The 26,264-nt window shown below is 41.4% G+C and overlaps 1 protein-coding gene across 1 annotated transcript; it reads left to right on the forward strand.

The window, feature by feature from the left end:
* HEY2 (hes related family bHLH transcription factor with YRPW motif 2) lies at positions 1-25,065 on the forward strand. Its single transcript, XM_075266633.1, has 5 exons — positions 1-216; positions 5,429-5,507; positions 11,401-11,484; positions 18,909-18,990; positions 24,051-25,065. The coding sequence occupies exons 1-5, from the start codon at positions 41-43 to the stop codon at positions 24,716-24,718; spliced, it is 1,089 nt and encodes a 362-aa protein (XP_075122734.1). The 5' UTR covers positions 1-40; the 3' UTR covers positions 24,719-25,065.
* The last annotated feature ends 1,199 nt before the right edge of the window (positions 25,066-26,264 follow it).

A 26,264-nucleotide genomic window follows, 5' to 3' on the forward strand; every position in this document is an offset into this window, starting at 1 on the left:
AGGCTGGAGCGTGGGAAAGCAGCCCAGAGCAGGGGAATAGATGCTGAGTGACCGGGTAGTGGCACACAATCCCTGGGCACAGCTCCCTCCATACACACTGTGGATAATTGCTCATCTGCCTGGTACACTGACCATGAAGAGACCCTGCGATGACACCAGCTCTGACAGTGACCTGGATGAGACCATTGATGTGGGCAGTGAGAATAATTACTCTGGGTGAGTGTTTGCAAGTTTTCTTAGGCACAGAGTGACACTTGTAGGGTCCTACACAAGCAGATGTAGCAGAGGTGAAGTAGTCCTTTATATACCACCTTAACTGATAACCAAAAAACCATGATTATACCACAAAGAAACTCAACTCTGCTACATCAGAATAACAGCGCTGAAACAACTAGATGGATATCTTCTGTATAGATGGATATAGTGCGCAGTAAAATACATCCATTTATATTGTATATAGATATAAGGGGGCCTCCAAGCTATTCAATAACACTTGAGAGGAGTCTAATTACAGTTGTAAATGTTGCCGTCCATGGAAATAACATTGTGTGACCAAATCCTTGTGTTGTTCAGGTTGGTGCAGTAGAGCTAAGTTTGTCAGTGGCAGCAGATCTGAGGGCTCCGATAAAGCAGATCCGGCTTTGACAGATGGCACAAATTATAGTGACATTCATGTCTGCTGCTTCGCCACATCTCACATAGGATCATTGCTGACATATTGAAGGGATATTTATGTGTAGGTAGATAGATAGACTCCCTGTCATCCTTCCAAAAATCTTGTTTCTTGTGCACCTCTACACCTCTACCAACAGGTTTTTTTTATTTCCGGGTGAAATATGTGAATTAAATTTGTTTCACTTGTAAAATTAGAAAACTACATCAAAGCTTTACATAGATTTTTTTTCTGATTTCAGTTTTAGCTGCACCATGTGAACTGAGCACAGCACTCAAAGCTACATAATACTATGCTTTCCGTCCAACCACCCCTACACAGCACATATCAAAATTCTTCTTTCACCACCACCCACAGTATATTCACCATCACCATGCTCCTTTACTATCTCTCATACAGTATCAAATTTAAGTCTTCCCCACATTATCATGCCCCCTTAGTAGTCCCACACAGTATAATGTGGCCCCGCACAGTATGAAACTCCACAGTGTAATGATTCACAATGGCCCCCACGCAGTATAATGCTCCCCAGTGGCTCCACACAATATAATGTTGCCTTGTTGCCCCACATAGTATAATGCTCCCCATTAGCCCCAAACAGTATATTGCTCTCTAGTGGGCTAACACAGAAGTAGGGCCATACAAATAAAATAAAAATACTTACCAAGTCCTCTTCCCACACAACTCTCTGCTGTTCTCCTCCTGTATATTATGTCTACAACCCAATGCAGCAGGCCGGTGCCAACCTGCAGACAACATTAGTCCTAGTCTGAATGGTGGAGCTGAAAGCTTCCTGCTTCACCATTGTCCTGAGGGCACATATAAAATTAACATCCAGACATGCTGCCATCATGCCGCTGTAGTGTTGTGGTACTCCTTGTTGGTTTGGTTGGGAATGGCTGAGATAGATGAATAAAAATAGTACATTGCATTGCAATGTCTGCTCTATTTTAGGCCTCACTCGTGCAGAGATAACTAAGAAAATTAATATAGTGCACCTATTTTATTATTTTAGTAAAAAAAATTGGCTTAGGACTGTTGCTGGGATTTTGGAAGTTTATATATATTATATATATACTTGAATATTTTGGGTTTTTTAGTATTTTGTATTAGTATTTATAAATTAAAACCAAGGATGGAACACATAGAGAGACAAACTGTAAGGGAAAGACTTACACCTCTTCTGTGTTTAGGAACGGCCCCTGGTTTCTAGATACTAATGCAGAATACTGATCTTGTGAGAGTAGCCTTACCCCGCATTCACGTGGTTGACTTTCAGTCGAGAAACTTGGTCCGTGTTTTCACTGTATTTACCGGCCTGAACTTCATGCCGGGAGAGGGAAGCCTAGCAGTATCTCTGCAGATAGGAGGCCATGGGAGCAGGGATTCCTAGCATCATGGATAACTATACTGTTAGGTGTCCCTCTCTCACCATACTGTTCAGTACGGACCCAGTTTCTCTCGGTGTTAGTCTTCATTCACATGGCCTTTTTACAGTCCACTTGGAAACTGTGGATTTCTTGCCAATACCAAGATTGGATCCCATGAAAGGAAAGTGGGGAAACCTTCCTGAAGTTTTTCCTTTTGGATGGGTTTCCTTGCTTTACAGTAATGGGATCCAATGCTGGCCTGTACATTATAATACTGACACTCTTTGAGAAAAGCGTATTGCAAATGTTTGTCATTGCCATGGATTGTTCATAAAGCCTTGTAAAGGAAGCCCAACAGAATTAGCATTATGGCAATATTAGAAACAATTAGGAATCATTAAGAGGGCCTATGATTAACCCTTGTCTGGTATAAAAGTAATGGCCCACAAAGTAGCGTCTTCTGGCATAAACTCTCATTCCTTAGTCACCGTTCTTGAGGTTTACCTTTCACTCAATAGACAATTGACTTTTTGACATTGCAATAAAATGTATGAGCTGGGAGGTAATGCATGAGTATTGTATTCACTGTCTATCTTATTAATATACTGAAGCTCCCATTGAATTGCATTGAGAACTCTATAGAAGTAAATTTTCTTCTCTTTCTTCTTACTTTGCTATTACTATTAGTGGTAACAATATTATTTATATAATAAAATATCATTTGCAAGATTATAGCACTGAATTCATTGGTATATACATGTATATATGTATATTGTAGTTTATATTGTTTTGTGGATTGGGAACTGAAACTGCAGTGACAAAGTTTTTGACTAGAACTTTAATTTCTTCAGATGTCATAATAAATGTGAAGATATAAGATGTTGCATATTGACGTCCATATTACACCCACTAGACCCAAATCCCCGGAGGTTTTAAAGACTTGAATGTAGTTAACCTAGGATTCCATAGAGTCAGGGAATAGAGGGGCTGCCAGTCATAATATGGACATAAAAATACACTGTATTAGGGGAATCTGAAACCAGCCACAGTACCCATCTTATGATCAGCTAGTCACAGAAGGAATACCTAAAATAATATTTAATGTGTAAATAATTTTTTATGTATTTTTATGTACAGATGTAGCAGGCCTTTAGGTGTCCTGTGCTTTGGGTCTTTACAGGTCTGCAGATATTTGTGTTATATGTACTCAAAGTTATCACTACTTTTCACAAGCAATGTAACTACAAGGAGTTAAATCAGCATTTCTGAAGCAGGGCTCCCCAGAATGCAGTAACAAGACGTGTTGAAGACAAACTGATTTTAGGCTGATCAAAGATACTATGCAAAGCAGTAAATGCGTTTTATCCAAATTATAGTACTGGATAAGATTATAGAAGCTTTACTCGCCACTACGCCAAGCTTCATGAAGGCGGGAATGACAGTAGGGTTTCCTCTGGAGTGGAACCATCTTTCAGGGGTTCCCCTACTACGGTATTAAGGTTGGGAATCACTGCATTACTGTAAATGGTTAATTTGGCTCTTCGACGTCTGTCTAATATTTGGCTGCGTGCTTTCATTTGCGACAGTGACCAACATTAAATAACCCAATGGGCTTTTAATTATAAATAATAAAAATGGTAAAATCTTAGATTGCTAGAAAATTACCGAAAAATCACACAATATAGTTTTTTTTGTCTGATTTATGTTGCTTAGATAATTTGCACTTTTTTCATTGCAGTTTCAGCTAGTCAGATACAGTTAACATGCCGTACACTGAAATCCAGTCTGTCACCTCATCTCATATAGCGGGAAGTGTGAATTATTTTGAGATGTATGCTGTGATCTATGTCAGACAGCCGCCAGACTATAATAGGCCATTTGTTGTGGCCATGGCATTGCAACAATTAGCCATGTATCATTACTTGTTTGTAGCGTGTTTCCAGGTGTCAGTATCAATGCACCGAGATAAAGATTTATTGTCATTGGTTTAGCGGATTAACTCTTTAGGGTATTACTCATTCACTGGATTACCGCAGTATCAGATTGTATCGTGGTTGATCCTTTTACACAGGACTACAGGTGAAGCTGCTGTTTTATGTAAACTCAAGAGATATCATGCTGTACAAATGCCGCCCCCAAAGGATTAAGCGGTACAATTACTATGCTACATCTGTATGTACATTGACAGATTACTAGGATTGAATGTTTTTCTATTAAAGGCCACAGACTCCATGTGGTCACCTTCCAACGCCTTTCTCTAAGTTAAAATGTGAAAAATTAATAATTATTTTGCCATTTTAACTTTGTCGTTTGCAATAGTTTGCCACTATTGTTGCAATTCCTCTAAAACTCCAAGTATTTCGTGCATACCACTCTTATGCGCTTACGATCTTCTATTATCTATGATTTCGCTGCAGTATATATGATCATATCTAGTCCCATTTCTAGTGGAGAAAACACTGTCCATTTCTTATTTCTTTCTGGGACTGTGAGGAAAAAGAAGTCAGAGGACAGAATAGGGATGATATACTGTTCAAAGGGAGTATGGCGCACATACCATGTACAATATATATGTAAACTGTTTTACATACAAAGAGAGTGTGGCAAGATGTAAAAAGTACACAAAAGAGCACATAAAAAGTGGTCCAGCTAAACAAACCTAGAGGTGTCTTAAGATGCTGCAAAGTGATCATACAGTATGAGTTTCTGTAATCCATTTAGCACATCTAGTCAAGTTAGAGGCTTTCTTACTTTAAGACATAACTAATAAATCTTTCCTAGTGTATATAGGAAAACACTAATTTCTTGTTAGGGTCTGGGAACTTTCTAAACTCCTAAGAAAATTCAGCTAAATTCTTTTATAAAAAGGAAGTCTTTGTTACTTCTGTGGTCCAGGCATAAAATCAAATTCTTACTTTTTCGTACTCTCAAGTCTATTCCTTTCCTAAATGTCACTTTTCTGATCGCTAAATTGTATTCATGACAGCAGTTTTATAATGGTGACAGAGTTGCACAAAGGCCGTTAATAGATCCTGTATTGGAAACAGCTTAGATAAACTTCACCAGCACAAGGATCTGTTACATAGATGCTAAAATTTACTTACAACACATTACACAGTTGACTTTGTCATTGCAATACAGTATAGTGCGCGCATCATTGTTACCTTTGAGATGAGATGGTGCAGTAGGTTCGCCTCTAGCCCTTTATACCACATTCTTTGGTATCACCAAACTCAGTTCTGCTGCAGATGCAGTGTCTGACATATTCAGCTCTGCTGCATCTGTATGTCAGATCCTGTATGATCCTCTATTGTAGTGCAATATTTGGAGTACGACTACAATCTGACTGATGGCTTGCCTGTTTCTTTTTTATATTTTTTCACAGACATAGCAGTGGATCACTAATTCGATCAAACTCTCCAACCACAACGTCACAGATCATGGCTAGGAAGAAGCGGAGAGGGGTAAGGTTTTACTTTTACATATCATTTTAAGAATTCATCCATATTGCGAAAGGGGTACGGCTATTAATACTAAAAAAGGCAGAGTAGTATGTTCCATATTTTCTTGAATATCATTGCTGAATGTATGAGGGGGCCTAGATTCTGTACTGAAAATATTGTGTACTCCAGGCTATGCATAGGTTGCTCTAATACTCCGAACCCAACTTATTTAGCAGTCTAACATTATGGTGAACAAATGGTGAAAATGGTGGTCATGGCACAAAAATATTTCTGGCAATTCAGTAAGACAAGAAAATTGTTATGTGATGTAATATAGAATTTTAGAATGCCATAAATAATGTGCAATGTGACCTGTTAAAACTGCAAGTCAGTCCTTCAGCTTTCTTCACCCTAGGACAAAGAGTTCAGTTCACTACTTGTATTCTGCATATAAATATATACAAGTGGCTTGTTGGCACCCACCCTCATAACCAGCATCTGGGCACATGCCCCCCCTTCATTATGCCCCTACCTAAGAATGAATTTAGATGTAGCATTTTTTTTATTTGCCCAAATGTCACTGAATTGTAAGGGTCCATTCACACGGAGGGATTTGGTGTGGAATTTCAGCGCTGAAAAAAAGCCTCCCATTGACTTCAATGGGTTCTAGCAGAAAAAGGAACTCATTGGATTCAATGGGAGGCTTTTTCTTCAGCAATGAAATTCCACACCAAATTCCTCACCATTTTCCCCCGTGTGAATGGACTCTAATAATCTGGTTGAAATTACTCAGAGACAAAGTTATCTCCGCCATGATTCCTTATAAGAGTACCAGATTTATTGCGGACATTCTGCAACTGAGGACCTTTTTTTAATATGCTTGCATGGACTTATTTCAGCAGCATATTTGGAGATTTATGTAAGGCCCACACATTGTCCCAGTGTGATTTCACCCTGAAGACTTTGGCACAACTATTTGCCATACATAGTTATGTAGTTCAAGATATTCCATAGCTAGAATGATATCACAAACTGCATCTATGGGGGCAACACGGTGGCTCAGTGGTTAGCACTGCAGCCTTGCAGCGCTGGAGTCCTGGGTTCGAATCCCACCAGGAACAATATCTGCAAGGAGTTTGTATGTTCTCCCTGTGTTTGTGTGGATTTCCTCCCATACTCCAAAAACATTCAGATAGGAAAAAAAAAGTACATTGTGGCGCACAATCTACGTTAAAAAAAACAAACTGTGTCTACCACAGTCCTACTACCACATTGTAGTACCATACACTTTATATGTAGACCATACACTTTATACAGTATAATTGATAACACCGCACCTGTTCACGTGTTTCATGGATGCCTAGTGTTCATATTGCAGCATGGCATCTTCAGCATGGGCATCTGTGAAACTACTGAAAAATGAAGACAGTCTTATGTCAATCAAATTTTGGATCAGGGGTTATTTTAACATTGGTGACCTGTCTTCAAGATTGGTCATCAGCATTAAATCAGTTGAACCCTGTACCAATCATCTATACCAGGCCTCCTCTAGCACCAGAACCTATAGAGGGGACAAAGCTGGAAACAGAAGACTCTGTCCACTGTATAGCGGCCATGTTGAAGTACTGTACCCCTGGCTCCATTCACTTGGGTACATTATATTATAGCTAGAAACTACATAATAAAAAAGAGAAAATCACAACCACTATTTATTAACAGTGACATATTGTACTGTAATGTAGCTGTTAAGACACATAGGCAGCACATAGGCTGAATGGTCATCCATGTTGTCCTGCAGTACAGGTTCTGGGCATTCAAGTCCAACATCTGCACAAAGTTTGTGTATTCATAGTAAGTAGAGATGAGCGAACAGTGTTCTATCGAACACATGTTCGATCGGATATCAGGGTGTTCGCCATGTTCGAATCGAATCGAACACCACGTGGTAAAGTGCGCCAAAATTCGATTCCCCTCCCACCTTCCCTGGCGCCTTTTTTGCACCAATAACAGCGCAGGGGAGGTGGGACAGGAACTACGACACTGGGGGCATTGAAAAAAATTGGAAAAAGTCATTGGCTGCCGAAATCAGGTGACCTCCATTTTAGACGAATAGTGGATTTCAAATCCGGGTCATATGAGAATGTGAACTTTGTGACTATGAGACAGGGATAGCTGTACAGGCAGGGATAGCTAGGGATAACCTTTATTTAGGGGGGAATGTTATTAAAAATAACTTTTTGGGGCTCTATCGGGTGTGTAATTGTGATTTTTGTGAGATAAACTTTTTCCCATAGGGATGCATTGGCCAGCGCTGATTGGCCGAATTCCGTACTCTGGCCAATGCATTCTATTAGCTTGATGAAGCAGAGTGTGCACAAGGGTTCAAGCGCACCCTCGGCTCTGATGTAGCAGAGCCGAGGCTGCACAAGGGTTCAAGCGCACCCTCGGCTCTGATGTAGGAGAGCCGAGGGTGCACTTGAACCCTTGTGCACCCTCAGCTCTGCTACATCAGAGCCGAGGGTGCGCTTGAACCCTTGTGCACACTCTGCTTCATCAAGCTAATAGAATGCATTGGCCAGCGCTGATTGGCCAATGTATTCTATTAGCCTGATGAAGTAGAGCTGAATGTGTGTGCTAAGCACACACATTCAGCTCTACTTCATCGGGCTAATAGAATGCATTGGCCAGCGCTGATTGGCCAGAGTACGGAACTCGACCAATCAGCGCTGGCTCTGCTGGAGGAGGCGGAGTCTAAGATCGCTCCACACCAGTCTCCATTCAGGTCCGACCTTAGACTCCGCCTCCTCCGGCAGAGCCAGCGCTGATTGGCCGAAGGCTGGCCAATGCATTCCTATGCGAATGCAGAGACTTAGCAGTGCTGAGTCAGTTTTGCTCAACTACACATCTGATGCACACTCGGCACTGCTACATCAGATGTAGCAATCTGACGTAGCAGAGCCGAGGGTGCACTAGAACCCCTGTGCAAACTCAGTTCACGCTAATAGAATGCATTGGCCAGCGCTGATTGGCCAATGCATTCTATTAGCCCGATGAAGTAGAGCTGAATGTGTGTGCTAAGCACACACATTCAGCACTGCTTCATCACGCCAATACAATGCATTAGCCAGTGCTGATTGGCCAGAGTACGGAATTCGGCCAATCAGCGCTGGCTCTGCTGGAGGAGGCGGAGTCTAAGATCGCTCCACACCAGTCTCCATTCAGGTCCGACCTTAGACTCCGCCTCCTCCAGCAGAGCCAGCGCTGATTGGCCGAATTCCGTACTCTGGCCAATCAGCACTGGCTAATGCATTGTATTGGCTTGATGAAGCAGTGTTGAATGTGTGTGCTTAGCACACACATTCAGCTCTACTTCATCGGGCTAATAGAATGCATTGGCCAGCGCTGATTGGCCGAATTCCGTACTCTGGCCAATCAGCACTGGCTAATGCATTGTATTGGCTTGATGAAGCAGTGCTGAATGTGTGTGCTTAGCACACACATTCAGCTCTACTTCATCGGGCTAATAGAATGCATTGGCCAATCAGCGCTGGCCAATGCATTCTATTAGCGTGAACTGAGTTTGCACAGGGGTTCTAGTGCACCCTCGGCTCTGCTACATCAGATTGCTACATCTGATGTAGCAGTGCCGAGTGTGCATCAGATGTGTAGTTGAGCAAAACTGACTCAGCACTGCTAAGTCTGCATTCGCATAGGAATGCATTGGCCAGCCTTCGGCCAATCAGCGCTGGCTCTGCCGGAGGAGGCGGAGTCTAAGGTCGGACCTGAATGGAGACTGGTGTGGAGCGATCTTAGACTCCGCCTCCTCCAGCAGAGCCAGCGCTGATTGGCCGAATTCCGTACTCTGGCCAATCAGCACTGGCTAATGCATTGTATTGGCTTGATGAAGCAGTGCTGAATGTGTGTGCTTAGCACACACATTCAGCTCTACTTCATCGGGCTAATAGAATGCATTGGCCAGCGCTGATTGGCCGAATTCCGTACTCTGGCCAATCAGCACTGGCTAATGCATTGTATTGGCTTGATGAAGCAGTGCTGAATGTGTGTGCTTAGCACACACATTCAGCTCTACTTCATCGGGCTAATAGAATGCATTGGCCAATCAGCGCTGGCCAATGCATTCTATTAGCGTGAACTGAGTTTGCACAGGGGTTCTAGTGCACCCTCGGCTCTGCTACATCAGATTGCTACATCTGATGTAGCAGTGCCGAGTGTGCATCAGATGTGTAGTTGAGCAAAACTGACTCAGCACTGCTAAGTCTGCATTCGCATAGGAATGCATTGGCCAGCCTTCGGCCAATCAGCGCTGGCTCTGCCGGAGGAGGCGGAGTCTAAGGTCGGACCTGAATGGAGACTGGTGTGGAGCGATCTTAGACTCCGCCTCCTCCAGCAGAGCCAGCGCTGATTGGCCGAATTCCGTACTCTGGCCAATCAGCACTGGCTAATGCATTGTATTGGCTTGATGAAGCAGTGCTGAATGTGTGTGCTTAGCACACACATTCAGCTCTACTTCATCGGGCTAATAGAATGCATTGGCCAATCAGCGCTGGCCAATGCATTCTATTAGCGTGAACTGAGTTTGCACAGGGGTTCTAGTGCACCCTCGGCTCTGCTACATCAGATTGCTACATCTGATGTAGCAGTGCCGAGTGTGCATCAGATGTGTAGTTGAGCAAAACTGACTCAGCACTGCTAAGTCTGCATTCGCATAGGAATGCATTGGCCAGCCTTCGGCCAATCAGCGCTGGCTCTGCCGGAGGAGGCGGAGTCTAAGGTCGGACCTGAATGGAGACTGGTGTGGAGCGATCTTAGACTCCGCCTCCTCCAGCAGAGCCAGCGCTGATTGGTCGAGTTCCGTACTCTGGCCAATCAGCACTGGCCAATGCATTTCTATGGGGAAAAGTTAGCTTGCGAAAATCGCAAACTGACAGGGATTTCCATGAAATAAAGTGACTTTTATGCCCCCAGACATGCTTCCCCTGCTGTCCCAGTGTCATTCCAGGGTGTTGGTATCATTTCCTGGGGTGTCATAGTGGACTTGGTGACCCTCCAGACACGAATTTGGGTTTCCCCCTTAACGAGTTTATGTTCCCCATAGACTATAATGGGGTTCGAAACCCATTCGAACACTCGAACAGTGAGCGGCTGTTCGAATCGAATTTCGAACCTCGAACATTTTAGTGTTCGCTCATCTCTAATAGTAAGGTTTTTATGTCCGCATGAGATCTGATAGTATAGGAACTAATATGGAGCTGTCCTTCCCTAGAAGCATCTAGTCTATTGGATAATAATCATTACAGCATTGTACAGAACATCAGAGACACAGTCTACAGATAGATAGATTTATGTATATTTATGCACATCCTGGTGCGAATCACACATTGGGCTGGTGAACAGTGTGTTGGGGCATTTATTATATATGGCTGGTCTGTATTTTTGGCCTTTATTTGTGCATTTGATGTGTTTATGAGATAATGGATGGCTTTATATGAATTTCTTTAGTGATGTCCTGGAATTTATGTATATTTATTTGGACTTGTTGTATTAGGGATGATTTTTTAAAATTTATTAGTGGATTTGTAATCTTTGCCAGTAAATTATTGATGAATTTTATTAATATTTATTGCCCATTTATGCCACACTGTCTGATCTTTGTTTTTAGACTATTTTTAATTAGTTTTAACTTGTTTGCGTACACTTTGGTTAAATTAATTAAGATCTATTAATGGCATATTGATTTTGACGTTACTGTATTCTCTATTTTTTTGTTTATATATTTATGTCTGTGTATGGATGTGAATATTACATAAGTTAAAAAAACTTCTAAAATTTCAATATTATTTTTTTTAACATTGTACTTTGATGTGACTCATGACTTATCGCTTTTCTCTTTCAGATTATAGAAAAGCGCAGACGAGATCGCATCAATAACAGTCTGTCTGAATTAAGGCGACTTGTGCCGACAGCTTTTGAAAAGCAAGTGAGTAATTTCCTACAATTCCTTTTCACTGCACCTCTGATCTGGAATGGCTGCGTTTCTTCTAGGCTCATTAAAATAATATTGCATGTGGCCTTATCTGGCAGCGAGCATGCTTCCCAATTAAATGCTTTGTTGTGGCAAAACTGTTAAAACATAATCCGATCATGAAAGTAGGGAAGAAATGTTTCCAGTCCGGTTGTTGTTTTCCCTCAGGGATAACATTGCTCATGTAGCCTAAGTTCCTCTCAAGAAATGATTGTGGTTGTTTTATGACACAAAGGGACCTATCGTGTTTCATAACTGATATCATATTTCATATGGGAATATTATATACCAGAATTATTTTTAGATTAATTTTTAGGAAATATGGTGACTAATGACCCAGATCTTTTTGTTATTTATGATGTTCCTGAACATTAATGCATTTAATGAAAAACTCAAGTTATTGCCTAATATCATATTGAACTGCCCCCAATAATAAAATTAATGAAATATATTTTAATTAAAGGCATAAAGGAAAGAAATTCTATAAAAGCAGCGAGTGGATAAAAAAAATAAAAATAAAAGAAGCATTTGCTCATTGATTCCCATCACTATCATTCTGATGCTCGCCTGGTCCCTCTATACACATGCAGGAATTACTAGACTGCCAGTCACTGGCTAAAGCATTGGAATATCAAGGGATCAGTAAGAGAAGTAGTGCATATTTTATTTTTAACCCATTCTGCCTCATTTCTAAAAAAAAATTATACTTTGCGGGACGACCCTATTTAAGTTAAATGATACAGTATACTATTGAATTCCTTTTTTAAGTAAGCCTACAATGGGTGAAACATATCTCTATATCGTACATAGCAACTCACCTTCAATTTACAGCTGACCCATCTCCTAGTGAGGAAAGAGATGTCATGAATAAAATAAAATAATCCTTAAATAGTCCCACCATGGGGAAATTCAGTGTGTTACAGCAGCATGGATAATACAATAATAATACTGCTACACTGTAGAGATCTTACTTAGGGTAAGTTCACACGTGAGTTTTTTTGGACTGGAATTTGACGCAGTGCACCAGCATTCAGTTGCGGGATTCCGCTCTGGATTAGGCCCAAATGAATGGGCCTAGTTGGGAGGGAGGTGTCCCAAGGTGGACATTCATGGCTGAATCAGCCACGGAATCCACCTGAAGAAAGGACAGGTCGCTTCTTCTTGGGACCGGCTCCCATTGATTTCATTAGGAGGTGTTTTTTGAAGCAGATTCCCTGTCAAAATCCGGGTCAAAAAAGCCTGTGTGAATCCAGCCTTAGGCTCCTTTCACATGACCGACTCCCGTCCTGGAACAGCAGTCTGTGTGCAGGCCAGATATCCAGAACTGAACTAAGCCGTATGCATTGAACATAACTATGATGCAGTGAGTTTTCGAACAACCAAACTACTACTGTACTCAACTAACATAAAGTTGTTGGTAAGGTACAGTAGCACTTATTTGGGATCTCACTCCATCTTAACTAACTATGATGCAATAAGTGCAATTCATACCGCCAAGTGTTTTTCAGGGACGGAACTTGGCTATATGAAGGTGAACTAATACATTCACTTTGTAATTTGTGCTGCTGTTGAATTGAAACTTTTAAGCTGGGTTCACACTGGGATTTTTGGAATCCGCCTCAGAATCCGGTCCAAAAAAAAATGCCTCCCATTGACTTCAATGGGAGCCATTCACTTCTTTTTTCCGCTAGCGGTTTTGTGCTCGCGGAAAAAAGAAGAGAGCTGCCCTTTCTTGCCATGGATTCTGCGGCGGAATCCACCGCAGTGTCCGCGGCACAATAGCACCCTCCCGACTGGGCCCATTCATTTGAGCCTAATCCAGAGTGGAATGCTGCAACTGGATGTCGGTGCACTGTCCCTAGCCATTTTTTGGACTGGATTCTGAGGCGGCCTCCGCGTAAAAATACGGTCCAAATATCCCCATGTGAATCCAGCCTTATTTTGACTCTTAAGGATAAGGCCTGATGTAACAGGCCACAGCGAAAAAAACAATAATGGAAATGTATTGTATCTTTTTCCGCAGCGCTTTTCACAGAAACTTTGCAGAGCTTTCCTCTGCAGATATTCTGCTTCAATTATACTTACAGGGAAACCACCAGTGTTTCTGTAAGTATAGTTGACAATGCAATGGTTTTGGAAATCACAGCATTTTCACTGTGGGTATTTTTCTGTAATATGCAGATAGGATTCCCATCCACTTTGCGGGGACTGTAAAAAGCTGGGTTTCTGCTGCAGCCAAACTACAGCGTTTACGCGACGTTGGACCTCGGACTTAAAGGTGTATTCCCATGTACATAATTATTTTTAAATTTGTAGATAATTAAAAGTTAAACATTTTTGCAAATATAAGTAATTAAACATTTTGCAGAGTTTTAAAGATTTGCTCTAAATATCTTGTGGTCACAGTCTGTTGTCTTGATTGGTTGCCAGTGGATACGACCATGAATGCAGGAACTTTCTAAGGTCATAAAATCAGCCATGATGTCCTTATTAAGGCCGAGATATCTTCTCATACATGTAGTATCTCTGCCTGATAACCCGGCTACAATAAGAAAATCATAGCTGAGCTCCTGACAAGACCCAGACCATAGAAAGTTTCTGCATTAGTGGTCGTAAGCAGAGATGAGCGAACAGCGTTCGACTGAATATATGTTCAATCGGATGTCAGGCTGTTCGAGATGTTCGATTCTATTCGAACACCACATTGCAAACTCACAAAAAATTTGATTCCCCTCCCACCTTCCTTGGCGTTTTCTTGCACCAATAACAGCGCAGGGGAGGTGGGACAGGAACTAGGACAACGGAGACATTGAAAAAAAATCGGAAAAAGCCATTAGCTGCCGAAATCAGGTGACCTCCACTTTAGAGGAATGTTGGATTTCAGATCCGGTTCATATGAGACTGTGAACTATGTGACTGATAGACAGGGATAGATGTACTGGCAGGGTTAACTAGGGATTACCTTTATTTAGGTAGGTATGTTACTCACCCAACTCTTTGGGGCTCTATCTCGTGGCAGCCCATTATATGCTAGTTGGGATCCCTGTCATCTTGCGTTATGCAGGAGCTAACTTTTCCCCATAGGAAAGCATTGGCCAGCGTTGATTGGCCGAATGCCGTACAGTTTACAGCATTTGGCCAATCAACGCTGGTTCTGCCAGAGGAGGCGGAGTCTAAGATCGGTCCACAGCAGTCTCCATTGTGGTCCGATCTCAGATGTAGCAGAGTTGACAGAGCTCTGCTATATCTCAGATGTAGCAGCTACATCTGAGATGTACAGAGCTCTGTCAACTCCGCTATTCCTGAGATGTAGCAGTGCTGTGCGGTCAATGCTTCTACATCTGAGATGTACAGAGCACTGTCAACTCTGCTACATCTGAGATCGGACCACAATGAAGACTGCTGTGGACCGATCTTAGACTCCGCCTCCTCCGGCAGAACCAGCGTTGATTGGCCGAATGCTGTACACTGTACGGCATTCGGCCAATCAACGTTGGCCAATGCTTTCCTATGGGGGAAGTCAGCTCCCGCATTATTAGTGGCGTAATACTTTGGCGTGTTACATGCCCCCAGGCATACTTCCCCTGCTGTCCCAGTTGCATTCCCGAGGTGTTGTCATCATTTCCTGGGGTGTCATAGTGGACTTGGTGACCCTCCTGAGTCGAATATTGGTTTCCCCCTAAAGGAGTATTTTTTCCCCATAGACTATAACGGGGTTTGATCTTCATTCGAACAGTCAAGTTTTGAGGGGCTACTCGAATCGAATATCGAACTTCGAACATTTCACTCTTTGCTCATCTCTAGTCGTAACCTTTGGCAATCGATTAAGATAACAGACTGTCACCACTAAGATAGAGTAAATCTTTAAAACGCTGCAGAATTTTTAATTACTTATATTTGCAAAAATGTTTAACTTTTAATTATCTACAAATATAGATATGATTATGTACATGGGAATACCCCTTTAAATATGAATATGAATACATTTTGTACATAGTACATTGTACTAAAGAAAAAATAATTTTATTCAGATGAAAGAGGCAGATGAAAGAGGCATATTAACCCCTGGTTCACATCGGCTTTTGGGATTCTGTTTGGGCAGTCCGCTTGGGGACCCCCCGAACGGAAACCTACACGCATTAAAAAGCGGTTAGTTATGAAACCACATGGACCCCATAATCTAAAATGGGGTCCGTGTGGTTTCCGTTCGGTGTCCACACAAATAATGCGGAGATCAAAATATTGCAAACAAAATACCAAACGTAGATGTGAACCAAGCCTTACAATGATAAGGAATATTAACACAGTTCAGTAACTGAAATCAGTTCATTTATCTAAACTGGTCTGTTTTGGTGGCAAGCACATGGATTTCTGCAAGATGCATGGAATATCAAAGAAATCTACTGCATGTGAATTCATCCTTAAGTTGCTCGTAGTTATTTGATAGTTCATGGCCAAATAGGTTATTTTAGCTATTTTGGTATTATATCACATCCATGTGTCGTCGTCCCCTCCTCCCCCGCGCACGGTTGTTTCCAATTGACTATACATATAGAGATAACAGAGACACTGCTATAGAAACTTACCTACCCTTATCAGTGCTTAAAAACTAAACGCCATATGAAGTGATAGTGAGAGAAGAGAATATAGATGGCCAAACAATCCCTCAATGCACACAAAATGTACTTTTCAAAAAAACTGCAAAATGTGAAGAATTCATACATACCCCACACATATATATATATATATTTACAGGTGCAGGTGTTAAAGAAAACCCAAGAAATGTGGCACCAATTTTATGTTTGCAAATTAAATAGGGGCTTACATAAGAATATCACTTTCTATTCCCCTATAAAAATTATAACTAATGAATAATTATCACCTCTATACCTAACTGATGTGAAAACTAGGGCAGGTTTCAGATTGGTGTAACATGGTCGCTTTATTGTTCACATATTATGTTAGAGAGTCATAATTCTAGATCCAATGACCCGTTGAAAGTCTAGGTGTTTCATTTGTGCTGTGGGTGCAAAATAAACACCCACTGTTATACCCAAAAACATGACATTGAATTGGTGAAAATATGTTATAGAACGTTTCCGCCTGTCAGAAGTGTTTTATATGTTCATCTCTAGTAATAATAATTATTGCTGTTATTCTAGCATGTAACGGATATCGCTAGAGAGTATTTTACTCTATAACGTTCGGGTATGGACAGGACCGGATCAAATGTAAACTGTATTGATGACTTTGTGTATGTTGTGTAAGAGTTTTAGTGCAATACTCTAAATGAGATGTGCATTTTTAAAGCCAAGTTAGGGGGCGTTCACACTACCGTCGGTGTCCGAGAGCTAGTGACTGCTGCTAATGTCTGTTCAAAATCTTGTGCGGACATTAGCAGCAGACACTAGCTGTGTCTGTGACATTTTGCATTGATTTAAATGGAGATCGGGTGCGTTCTTTTACAGTCCGTGTCTGTCCTTAACTGTCCGTTCCCAAAGATGTCCGACTTTTCAAGTGGACAGCAAAAACCTACATGTCGGGTTTTGCTGTCCGCTTGAAAAGTCGGACATCTTTGGGAACGGACAGTTAAGGACACCCATGGACAGTAAAAGAACGCACCCGATGTCCATTTAAATCAATGCAAAATGTCACGGACACAGCTAGTGTCCGCTGCTAATGTCCACACAAGATTTTGAACAGATATTAGCAGCGGACACTGGCTGTCGGACAACGACAGAAGTCTGAACGCCCCCTTAGAAGTTTAGTGTGCTTGTGCTAAAATGTTGTGTCTTTTTAAAAGATCACATACAATGAATTATGTATACCATATAAACCATAGCCACATAACAAGTCACTTTTGAAAAAAGGCGCATTAGCTAAAATCAATTTAAAAAATGGCGTACACAATAAATTATGTTCAATCATTAGAAGAGATCTTGAGATGTAAATAAAGCTATCTTAAATTAATTCTAAATTAATATTGGAATGTTTTCTACTCATATTGTTAGGGCTCGTTCACACAGTGTAAACGCGCGTACATTTTGGCAAAATACAAGTGTAAAAAATACACATGTAAAAATAAGACTCCCATTGACTTCATTGACATTTTACACATGTATTTTTACGTGTATTTTTATATGTATTTTGACGTGTATTTTGACATGGTTTTTTTACACAAAAATTGTCATTGAAGTCAATGGGAGTCTTATTTTTACATGTGTATTTTGCCGAAATGCGTGCGCGTTTACTCCGTGTGAACGGGCCTTTACATAGGAACACATTTCTTAGCTATCCTCATGCTTAGCTGTTTCCTTGAGTCCTATACACTTTGAATACTGCAGCAGTGAGCATACTTGACAACACAACTATTGGTTGTGAGATGAGGATGAGTGGGATTCTCCTTATTTATTAATCGGTAAGGGTCATGGGTTGTAGGAATAGGTTATAAATCCATTTTGTGGGATAAGCACTTGAATCTTACTTCAGTTAGGTCAGGGTAGCAGTGCTGAGTGTGCATTGAACCCTGCTGCACACTCAGCTCTGCTGCATCTCTGTGTGTGCTGAGCTCTGCTGCTTCTCCGTGTTGCAGAGCTGCTACATCTGAGATCAGACCACAATGGAAACTGCTGTGGACCGATCTTAGACTCCGCCTCCTCCGGCAGAACCAGCGTTGATTGGCCGAATGCTGTACTCTATATGGCATTCAGCCAATCAACGCTGGTCAATGCATTCCTATGGGAAAAAGTCAGCTTGCGCATATTGCAAGCTGACAGGGATCCCGACCAGATAGAGCCCCATAGAGCTGGGTGAGTAACATTCCCCCCCCCCCCCCTAAATAAAGGTAATCCCTAGCTAACCCTGCCAGTATATCTATCCCTGTCTCACAGTCACATAGTTCACAGTCTTAAATTAATCGAATGTTAAATCCACCATTCGTATAAAGTGGAGGTCACCTGATTTAGCCAGCCAATTACTTTTTCCGATTTTTTTTTTCGATGCCTCCATTGTCGTAGTTCCTGTCTCACCTCCCCTGCGCAGATATTGGTGCAAAAAAAGTGCCAGGGAAGGTGGGAGGGGATACAAATTTTTACTGCGTTTGCCTCGTGGTATTCAATTCCAATCGAATACCTTGAATGGCCTGATATTCGATCGAATATGTATTCGAAGAGTGTTTGCTCATCTCTATTTGAGACTAGTTAAATATCTCCTAAAATGTTTAAGTTACTGAAACTAATAGACAGTTGATAACCAAGAATTTCTTAATAGTAGACTTTTTCTTCCTGCATTGGTAAGATTTTGTCTGTACAGAATATGGAAACCAGAACAGTAAAATACAAGCTTTATTAATGGGAGTGTGTGTGTGTGTGTGTTTTCAGGGATCTGCAAAGTTGGAAAAAGCTGAAATTCTCCAGATGACGGTAGATCATTTGAAGATGCTGCAAGCAACTGGAGGTAAAGGTAAGGATTTTACTGTCTGTACTTTTACACTGTAAATGAGCATGGCAGTCTAAGCAAACATCCCTTTGACAAATGCTGGTAGGTGGATCCAGATAAAAGGAGTAGAAATCAGTGCTAATGGTAGGATTGAACTCGTGGGAAAGAACTACAGGCACAAAAGAAGCACTTGACCCTGGGCTTGTGTTTGCTTTCATAACACTGTGGGAGTAAAAGCTTCATTCACAGACAGTCCAGCCACAGATTTGTTTGGGGTTTTGCAAAGACGGCGAAAATCTGTACGCAGAGACAAAACAAACACACAAACATTAGAAAAAATAAACAGGAGCCCCGGAGGCCTACAATTGTATGACATGGTGTCTGCCTGTAAAGAAGGAAATACAGGAGGGGAGCTCCATTTATTGCCCACACATTTTTGTGGGGCACAAAGAAGAACAGAGTGATGTATGTACAGATGCACAATGGCCAAAAAGGAAATGGAGAGAAGAATTGTTCCTGCCATTATCGCAGCATAGAAATTCACTTCCTTCTGCCTTTCTATGTGCAAAAAGCTTCTTAGTGAGTTTTCACACATTTACATTCTACAGAGAGGCTGTATTATTATTTTTTTTTTTTCTTTTTAACCCTTGTGTTACCACAAGAAGCGCTTTCCTTCTTTACTGTTCATTGACCTTGAAGACATAGAAGTAACTGAGGTGACTAGTTAACTAGTGCTAGATTAATGGTTATGTAAAATATATATACCGTATATACTCGAGTATAAGCCGACCCGAATATAAGCCAACCCCACTAATTTTACCACAAAAAAACTAGGAAATTGACTTGTTTTGACTCGAGTATAAGCCTAGGGGGGAAATGTAGCAGCTACTGGAAAATTTCAAAAATTAAAATGGCCGGAGTTTTTGGGTACAGTAGATGCTGAGGAAGGGGAGAGGGTGTTTTGGTTGTTTGTCTGCCCCTTCCCTGAGCTTGAGGACTGGGTTTTTTTCCCCCCACTTGGAATTCAGCCTGGCTGAATATAGGGTATCTGCAGTGCTCCTATTAACCCCTTCCCAACGGAATATTAGCAGTGCAGATACCCTATACTTAGCCTGGATGTAGTTAGGCTGAATTCCAAGTGTGGGGGGAAGAGACTCAGTCTTGGGGAAGGGGTAGTTAGACAACTTTTTTTCCCGCTACGGCATTTACCGTACAGAAAAAATATATTTATAGATTTGTAGAGCGGGCGTTTTTGGACACAGGGATAACTAACGTGTATGTGTTTCACAGTATTACCAGTATTAGTTTTATATGTGTTCTAGGGAAAGGGGGAGGATTTGAATTTGTAATACTTTTTATTTACTAACACTTTATTTTTATTTTATTTTTTTAACTTTTTATTTTTAAATTTTTTTTTTTGCACTTATTAGACCCCCTAGGGGTCTTGAACCCCAGGGGGTCTGATCACTAATGCAATGCATTGCAATGCTAATGCACTGCAATACATTGCAAAAATTGTCATTTCTTTTGCAGACTGCATAGAGCAGCCTGCAAAAGAGAAGCACTGCCGGCTGGGAGCCTTTAAAGTAGCTCTGAGGGGAATCCCCAGCCGGCTGAACCTGAAGGAGAACTGCAGCCGGCCGCGCAGGAGCGCTGAGGGGAATCCCCGGCAGAAGCGCTTCTGCCAGCGGCCAGCCGTAGTTCCTATCTAAAGGATCGCATTTGAGAGAGTGGTCGTGCCCCTCCCTCCAGCAGCATGGCCGGCACCTGCCTGGACCCCTCGTATCTGGACATCGTAGAACATCTCCGCTGTAACACTTACAGCGGAGATGTCCTAGCTCTCTGATTGCAGGCATGATTGCAGGGAGCTCCAACATTACCGCTGTAAAAGTTACAGTGGAGGTGCCGGTTGGTATGGTGACCGCTCTGAAGCAGAGCAGAGCCATTATAGTTACAGACCCGGCATCCAGACTCGGCATACAGACACCGGGGCGGGTGCCGGGCCGCAGCATCGCCACGCTCATAGCAGGAGCGTAGCAAAGCTGTCAATTTCAAACTGCAGAAGTACTTATGGTACTTCTGCTAGCAGGCCCGGAATGCAGATACACGCCGAGTGCGGGCCTGAGCTTATGTGGTGACGTTACCCGGCGTGTGATGGAATTTGGGGGGGGGGGCGGGGTCTGTATACCGGGTCTGCTAGCAGACGTACCGTAAAAACTTCTGCAGTTTGAAATGAGCAGCATCACTACGCTCCTGCTATGAGCGTGCCGATACTGCGGCCTGGCACCCGTCCCGGTGTCTGTATGCTAGGTCTGTAACTATGATATTGCTGAATTACCGTAATGACCTGAGTATAAGCTGAGGCGGACTTTTTCAGCACAAAAACTGTGCTGAAAAACTCGGCTTATACTCGAGTATATACGGGGTATATATATATATATATATATATATATATATATATATATATATATAATTACTGAGTACTGTAGAATATAAAAATATAAAAATCTAAGTGACCTTTAGTGTTGGTACTTTTAATTCACCAATAGTGGTAATACTTATCCCAAATCTACTTATTTTTGGAACATGTAGGCATGAAGATGAATCCAGTCTTAGGTTCAGGCACGTTACTGAAGAAATCAGAGGTGCACACAAATTCATGTAATCTCTCTACTAGATAGAGTTACTTTACTTATATAGCGCCATCTTATTCTGCTGCACTTTACAGATATTATAAATACTGTTCCAAGTAGGGCTCACAATCTAAATTCCCTATCAGTATGTCTTCGGAGTATTGGAGGAAACCCATGCAAACACTAGGAGAACATACAAACTACTTGCAGGACTCCAGCACTGCAAAGACACTGTGCTGCCCATATCTATCTATCTATCTATCTATCTATCTATCTATCTATCTATCTATCTATCTATCTTATCCACTAATGTTCTTGTACAATCTTATGTATTCTTCTTGTGTATCCTTCAGCTACATGTTTATAAGTAATGTTTCTGCTGAATTTGTATGCATATGTTTATTACATACACAGTATATTAGTTTCATTAGAATTTTTAGCTGAAGGAATGCCACAGAAAGATGTTCTTAGTTTGCAGTTAAGTGACAAAACATGTCATAGAATCCTGCAGAACTTACTTAGTACTTAGCAGATCATATATTCAAGTTCTTTAAACTGTCCGAAAATCAAGTAAATCTCAGCCTGGTAGAGACAGAGGAGAGGGAGCTCTCTTCATTCAGTGCCTTTAATCTTTGTGTGTGTGTGTGTGTGTGTGTGTGTGTGTTTGTAAGCAAGCCAAGGAGGGACACTGTGGATCAGAATTACCATGGGAAAGCTTCTCTGGAATGTCCCTACCCCACAAAACAAGACGAGAGGCACCACCATACAATTTTAGGAGTTTTGAGAACTGCTGTTCTTAATTTTTTTCTGCTCTGTATTATTTAATTTCAAGCACAGTAGTGTATTATGTTACCAGACGCTATGATACATTATATTAGTACAGCACTCTTCCATAGCACAATGGTCTACTCTCATCCACACATCATGTTAATTGACCTGGCTTACAACAGGACAAGAAGGGGTGATTTTTTCCCCCCTTCTTCTATGTTCGTTGTGGTTTTGTTATAATGAATGTGAATGCCTTGCTCACTGTGTCCAGTCGATGTAACATAATACAAGTAGCTATACAGTTTTGTCTTGGTCATTTAGTAGAAGGCTGTTTGACCCTTGGTGTATACTTATAATTGTACAGAAGTACCTTAGAGAAGGAGCACAATACATGCTAAATATATACCATTTGATTAATCTGACTCAATATATGAAATACAGTATACAAATACACACTATATGACAATGACAGTAAGTCTCACAACTATGCAGCCTCACTTTTGTCCATGACCTAATTAAATTTTTATAAGAAAATTATTATTATTATTATTATTATTATTATTGTTTATTTATATAGAACCATTAATTCCATGGTGCTTTACATATGAGGGTTCACATACAGTACACAAAATGTACAGACAGATATGATACTAACGGTGACCAACTGGCACAGTGGGGCAGAGGGCCCTGCCCGCAAGGGCTTACAATCTATGAGGGAAGAGGGATAGAGACAGAAGGAGAGGGGGAGACTGTACAGATGGTGGTGCGGTGATAGTGTTATTGGAGGTTGTAGGACTTCCTGAATAGGTGAGTCTTCATGTCCCATTGACTATACATGTTATATGGGTCAGCAAATAACAGGTACATCCTTGCAGAGTTTCTGCAGAAAACTGTATCGGTGAACTCCCCAAAGAGAAGGCAAGGACGAGGCAAGGTTTATCATGGTCTCTGCCTTCCTAATCACTGTATATACTATGCAGCAACAGAAGCCACCATGATCCGACTTTTTCCTGGCCCAGTAGTCATGTGATCACTGGGTGCCAGGGAACTGCAGGAGCTCCTAAAAGGTCTGTTATAACCTTAGAGAAAGCAGTATGTGTAAAAAAAAAAAAACACAAAAAAAAACCCAAACACTCTCTAAACAGAAATAAAGAACTCCACTACCACATCTACATTACAGTTTTTAGCCCCACTCCTGGAGACACAAACACATTTAACACCTACATAACATAACTGTAACACTTGCTATTAAAAAAAATTGTAAAAACAGACCCTTTTTCCACCCTTGTTTTTACATTTTCTGCATATTAAAAAAAACATAATAGAAGAAATGAAAAAATAAAAATTACATAAAAGTAAAGCCCTACGCATCACCAATATAGCCAGATAATTATTTGCATAACCTAAAGAAAATAACCGCATGAAATAAAATTAAAAAAAAGTGTCAGATCATGAATCAGGGAAAATGGCTGGGTCATGAAGTGGCTAGGTTGCCCATCTCAACCATAGTCCACTTTTTTGTTTAGAAAACAGTTATCAGATCAGTTGTTATTTTTATCCACACATTTTGATCTTCCGCTATATCCTAATTGTCCATCGTCTACAGTATTCTAAATGACAATGTACACATATGGCTCTGTAATATATATGATACAAATAATCATTATGTCTGTTTTTTTTAAGGTTACTTTGATGCCCAGGCTTTGGCTATGGATTTTATGAGCATTGGTTTTCGAGAGTGTTTAACGGAAGTTGCAAGATATCTTAGCTCTGTTGAAGGCCTGGACACAACAGATCCCCTACGAGTTCGACTGGTCTCTCATCTTAGCACGTGTGCCTCGCAGAGGGAAGCAGTAGCTATGACGTCAATGAGTCAGCACCAGCATTCTCTGCATCCTCACCATTGGGCAACAGCTTTCCATCAACTTCCTGCTTCTTTGCTACAACAAAATGGACTCTCCTCAGAGAACATGCCTTGCAGACTTTCCACAACTACAGAGTTACCACCACAGCATGGTTCTGCCCTCCTCACAGCTACGTTTGCTCATGCAGATGCTGCTCTAAGAGTGCCTTCTGTGGGTAGTGTTGCTTCAGGTGTTCCTCCTCTTTCTACCTCTTTGCTCTCGCTTTCAGCTACAGTACATGCCGCCGCAGCTGCTGCAGCACACAGCTTTCCGCTGTCATTTGCTGGAACATTCCCTTTACTTCCACCAGGAGCAGCAGCAGCAATGGCAGCTTCTGCAACAGCTGTTACTTCTCCCTTATCTGCAAATTCTAGTCCTCGGCAAGCAAGCACCAGTGGAAATAGCAAGCCATATCGGCCCTGGGGGACTGAAGTAGGGGCCTTTTAACTTGCTGCTATTTAATTGGACTTCAATGTAAAAAACAGTCATGTGCAGGAACAGTGTCCTTAGTAACATTAAGTATTATGTCTGAAATATGCAGATGACCTGTGGATTTAGAAAATACATAACAGTCTAACAATATATGTTGCTTCTAGAATTTGTCTCTCACTTATATTGTAACAGCTCTAAGGCAGTTTTCTTGAATTTGAACCCGTGATTGGCTTCACTTATTACTGTATACACATGCAGTATACTCTACAAGGTCTATGTCACCATCATTCTAGGCATCCACAATGGCTATTCAGGCAGGTCAGGTTGTCTTGTCATTCAGTGTGGAGTGTAGACATGGTTTTATTGTCTGTAATTAATGTTAATTTTTAATATACATCCTAACACGTCATGCTCATTAAAGAAAACAAGACTAATTGAACACCCCCTTTAAATTTGGGCAGCCCTAATAACACTGAACTAGGAATGACAGTGGATAATCTGCAATGCGGAAGGAATCCAACCTCAATTGCACAATTTTTCTGCAGTATGACTGCTGGTGAATTAAAGTGTTACAAATGACCCATTAAAATCAACAGGCTATCCATATAATAGAGAGAGCGGATGTAACCATTCTCTGTTCTGAAAGGGGTTTTCCAGGCTTTATCAGTTGATAACTAGAGGCAGTGATCACCAACTGGTGATATGTCCTATTAATAGGTTATCAATTAATAAACCCAGAAAGTCGCTTTAGGTTACCCTATTACTTTATATGTAATCCAACATGGATTTTCTGTATTAGAACAACCCTTTAGAGGGATTCTACCATTGAAATCGAATTTTTTGTTGGTCACACATATTCTTCTCCTACCTTTAGATGTCTTCTCTGCGCCTCTGTTCCATAGAAATTCTGGTTTTTGTCGGTATGCAAATGCGTTCTCTCACAGCACTGGAGGCAGTCCCCAGCACTGAAACAGTACTGGGGGCATCCTCAATGCTGCGAGAGAACTCTCCAGTGCTGCCTCCATCTTCTTAAGGAACAGACTCTTCATGCGTCTTCTTCCGGCACTGGGGTTCACAGGCCACAAGAAAATGGCCGCTTACTTATATATACTTATATACTTATACTTACTTATATATACTTATATAAGCGGCCATTTTTCTTATGGCTGTGGGCATGCTCAGTCGGCTCTGCCTGAGGCTTAGACGTTCTCTGGAGAGTTCTCTCACAGCACTGGAACACACCCAGTGCTGTTTGAGCGCTAGGGACTGGCCCCAGTGCTGCGAGAGAACTCATTTGCATACTGACGAAAATCGGGATTTCTACCGAACGGTGGCGCGGAGAAGACAACGAAAGGTAGGGGAAGAATAGCCTATCTAAAGGCTATTCCTACGTGTGACCGACAAAAAATTTGATTTTAATGGTAGAATCCCTTTAAGCAAAAAGTGTCATATGACTTGGCATAGTCTCATTAAAAAATGGCAAGACTAATTGGACTAATTCACTATTATGTATATATTGAGAAATGGCACAGAGAACCTCATGTTGAGTGCATCTTGGTCC

This window comes from Leptodactylus fuscus, chromosome 3 (assembly GCF_031893055.1).
Source record: "Leptodactylus fuscus isolate aLepFus1 chromosome 3, aLepFus1.hap2, whole genome shotgun sequence".
NCBI lineage: Eukaryota > Metazoa > Chordata > Amphibia > Anura > Leptodactylidae > Leptodactylus > Leptodactylus fuscus.

Excerpts from the sequence above, each read along its gene's own strand:
- HEY2 (XM_075266633.1), top strand. The coding sequence starts at position 41 with ATGCTGAGTGACCGGGTAGTGGCACACAATCCCTGGGCACAGCTCCCT. Across the intron at positions 217-5,428 it reads AGTGAGAATAATTACTCTGG|ACATAGCAGTGGATCACTAA; the intron begins GTGAGTGTTTGC and ends ATTTTTTCACAG. Across the intron at positions 11,485-18,908 it reads CGACAGCTTTTGAAAAGCAA|GGATCTGCAAAGTTGGAAAA; the intron begins GTGAGTAATTTC and ends GTGTGTTTTCAG.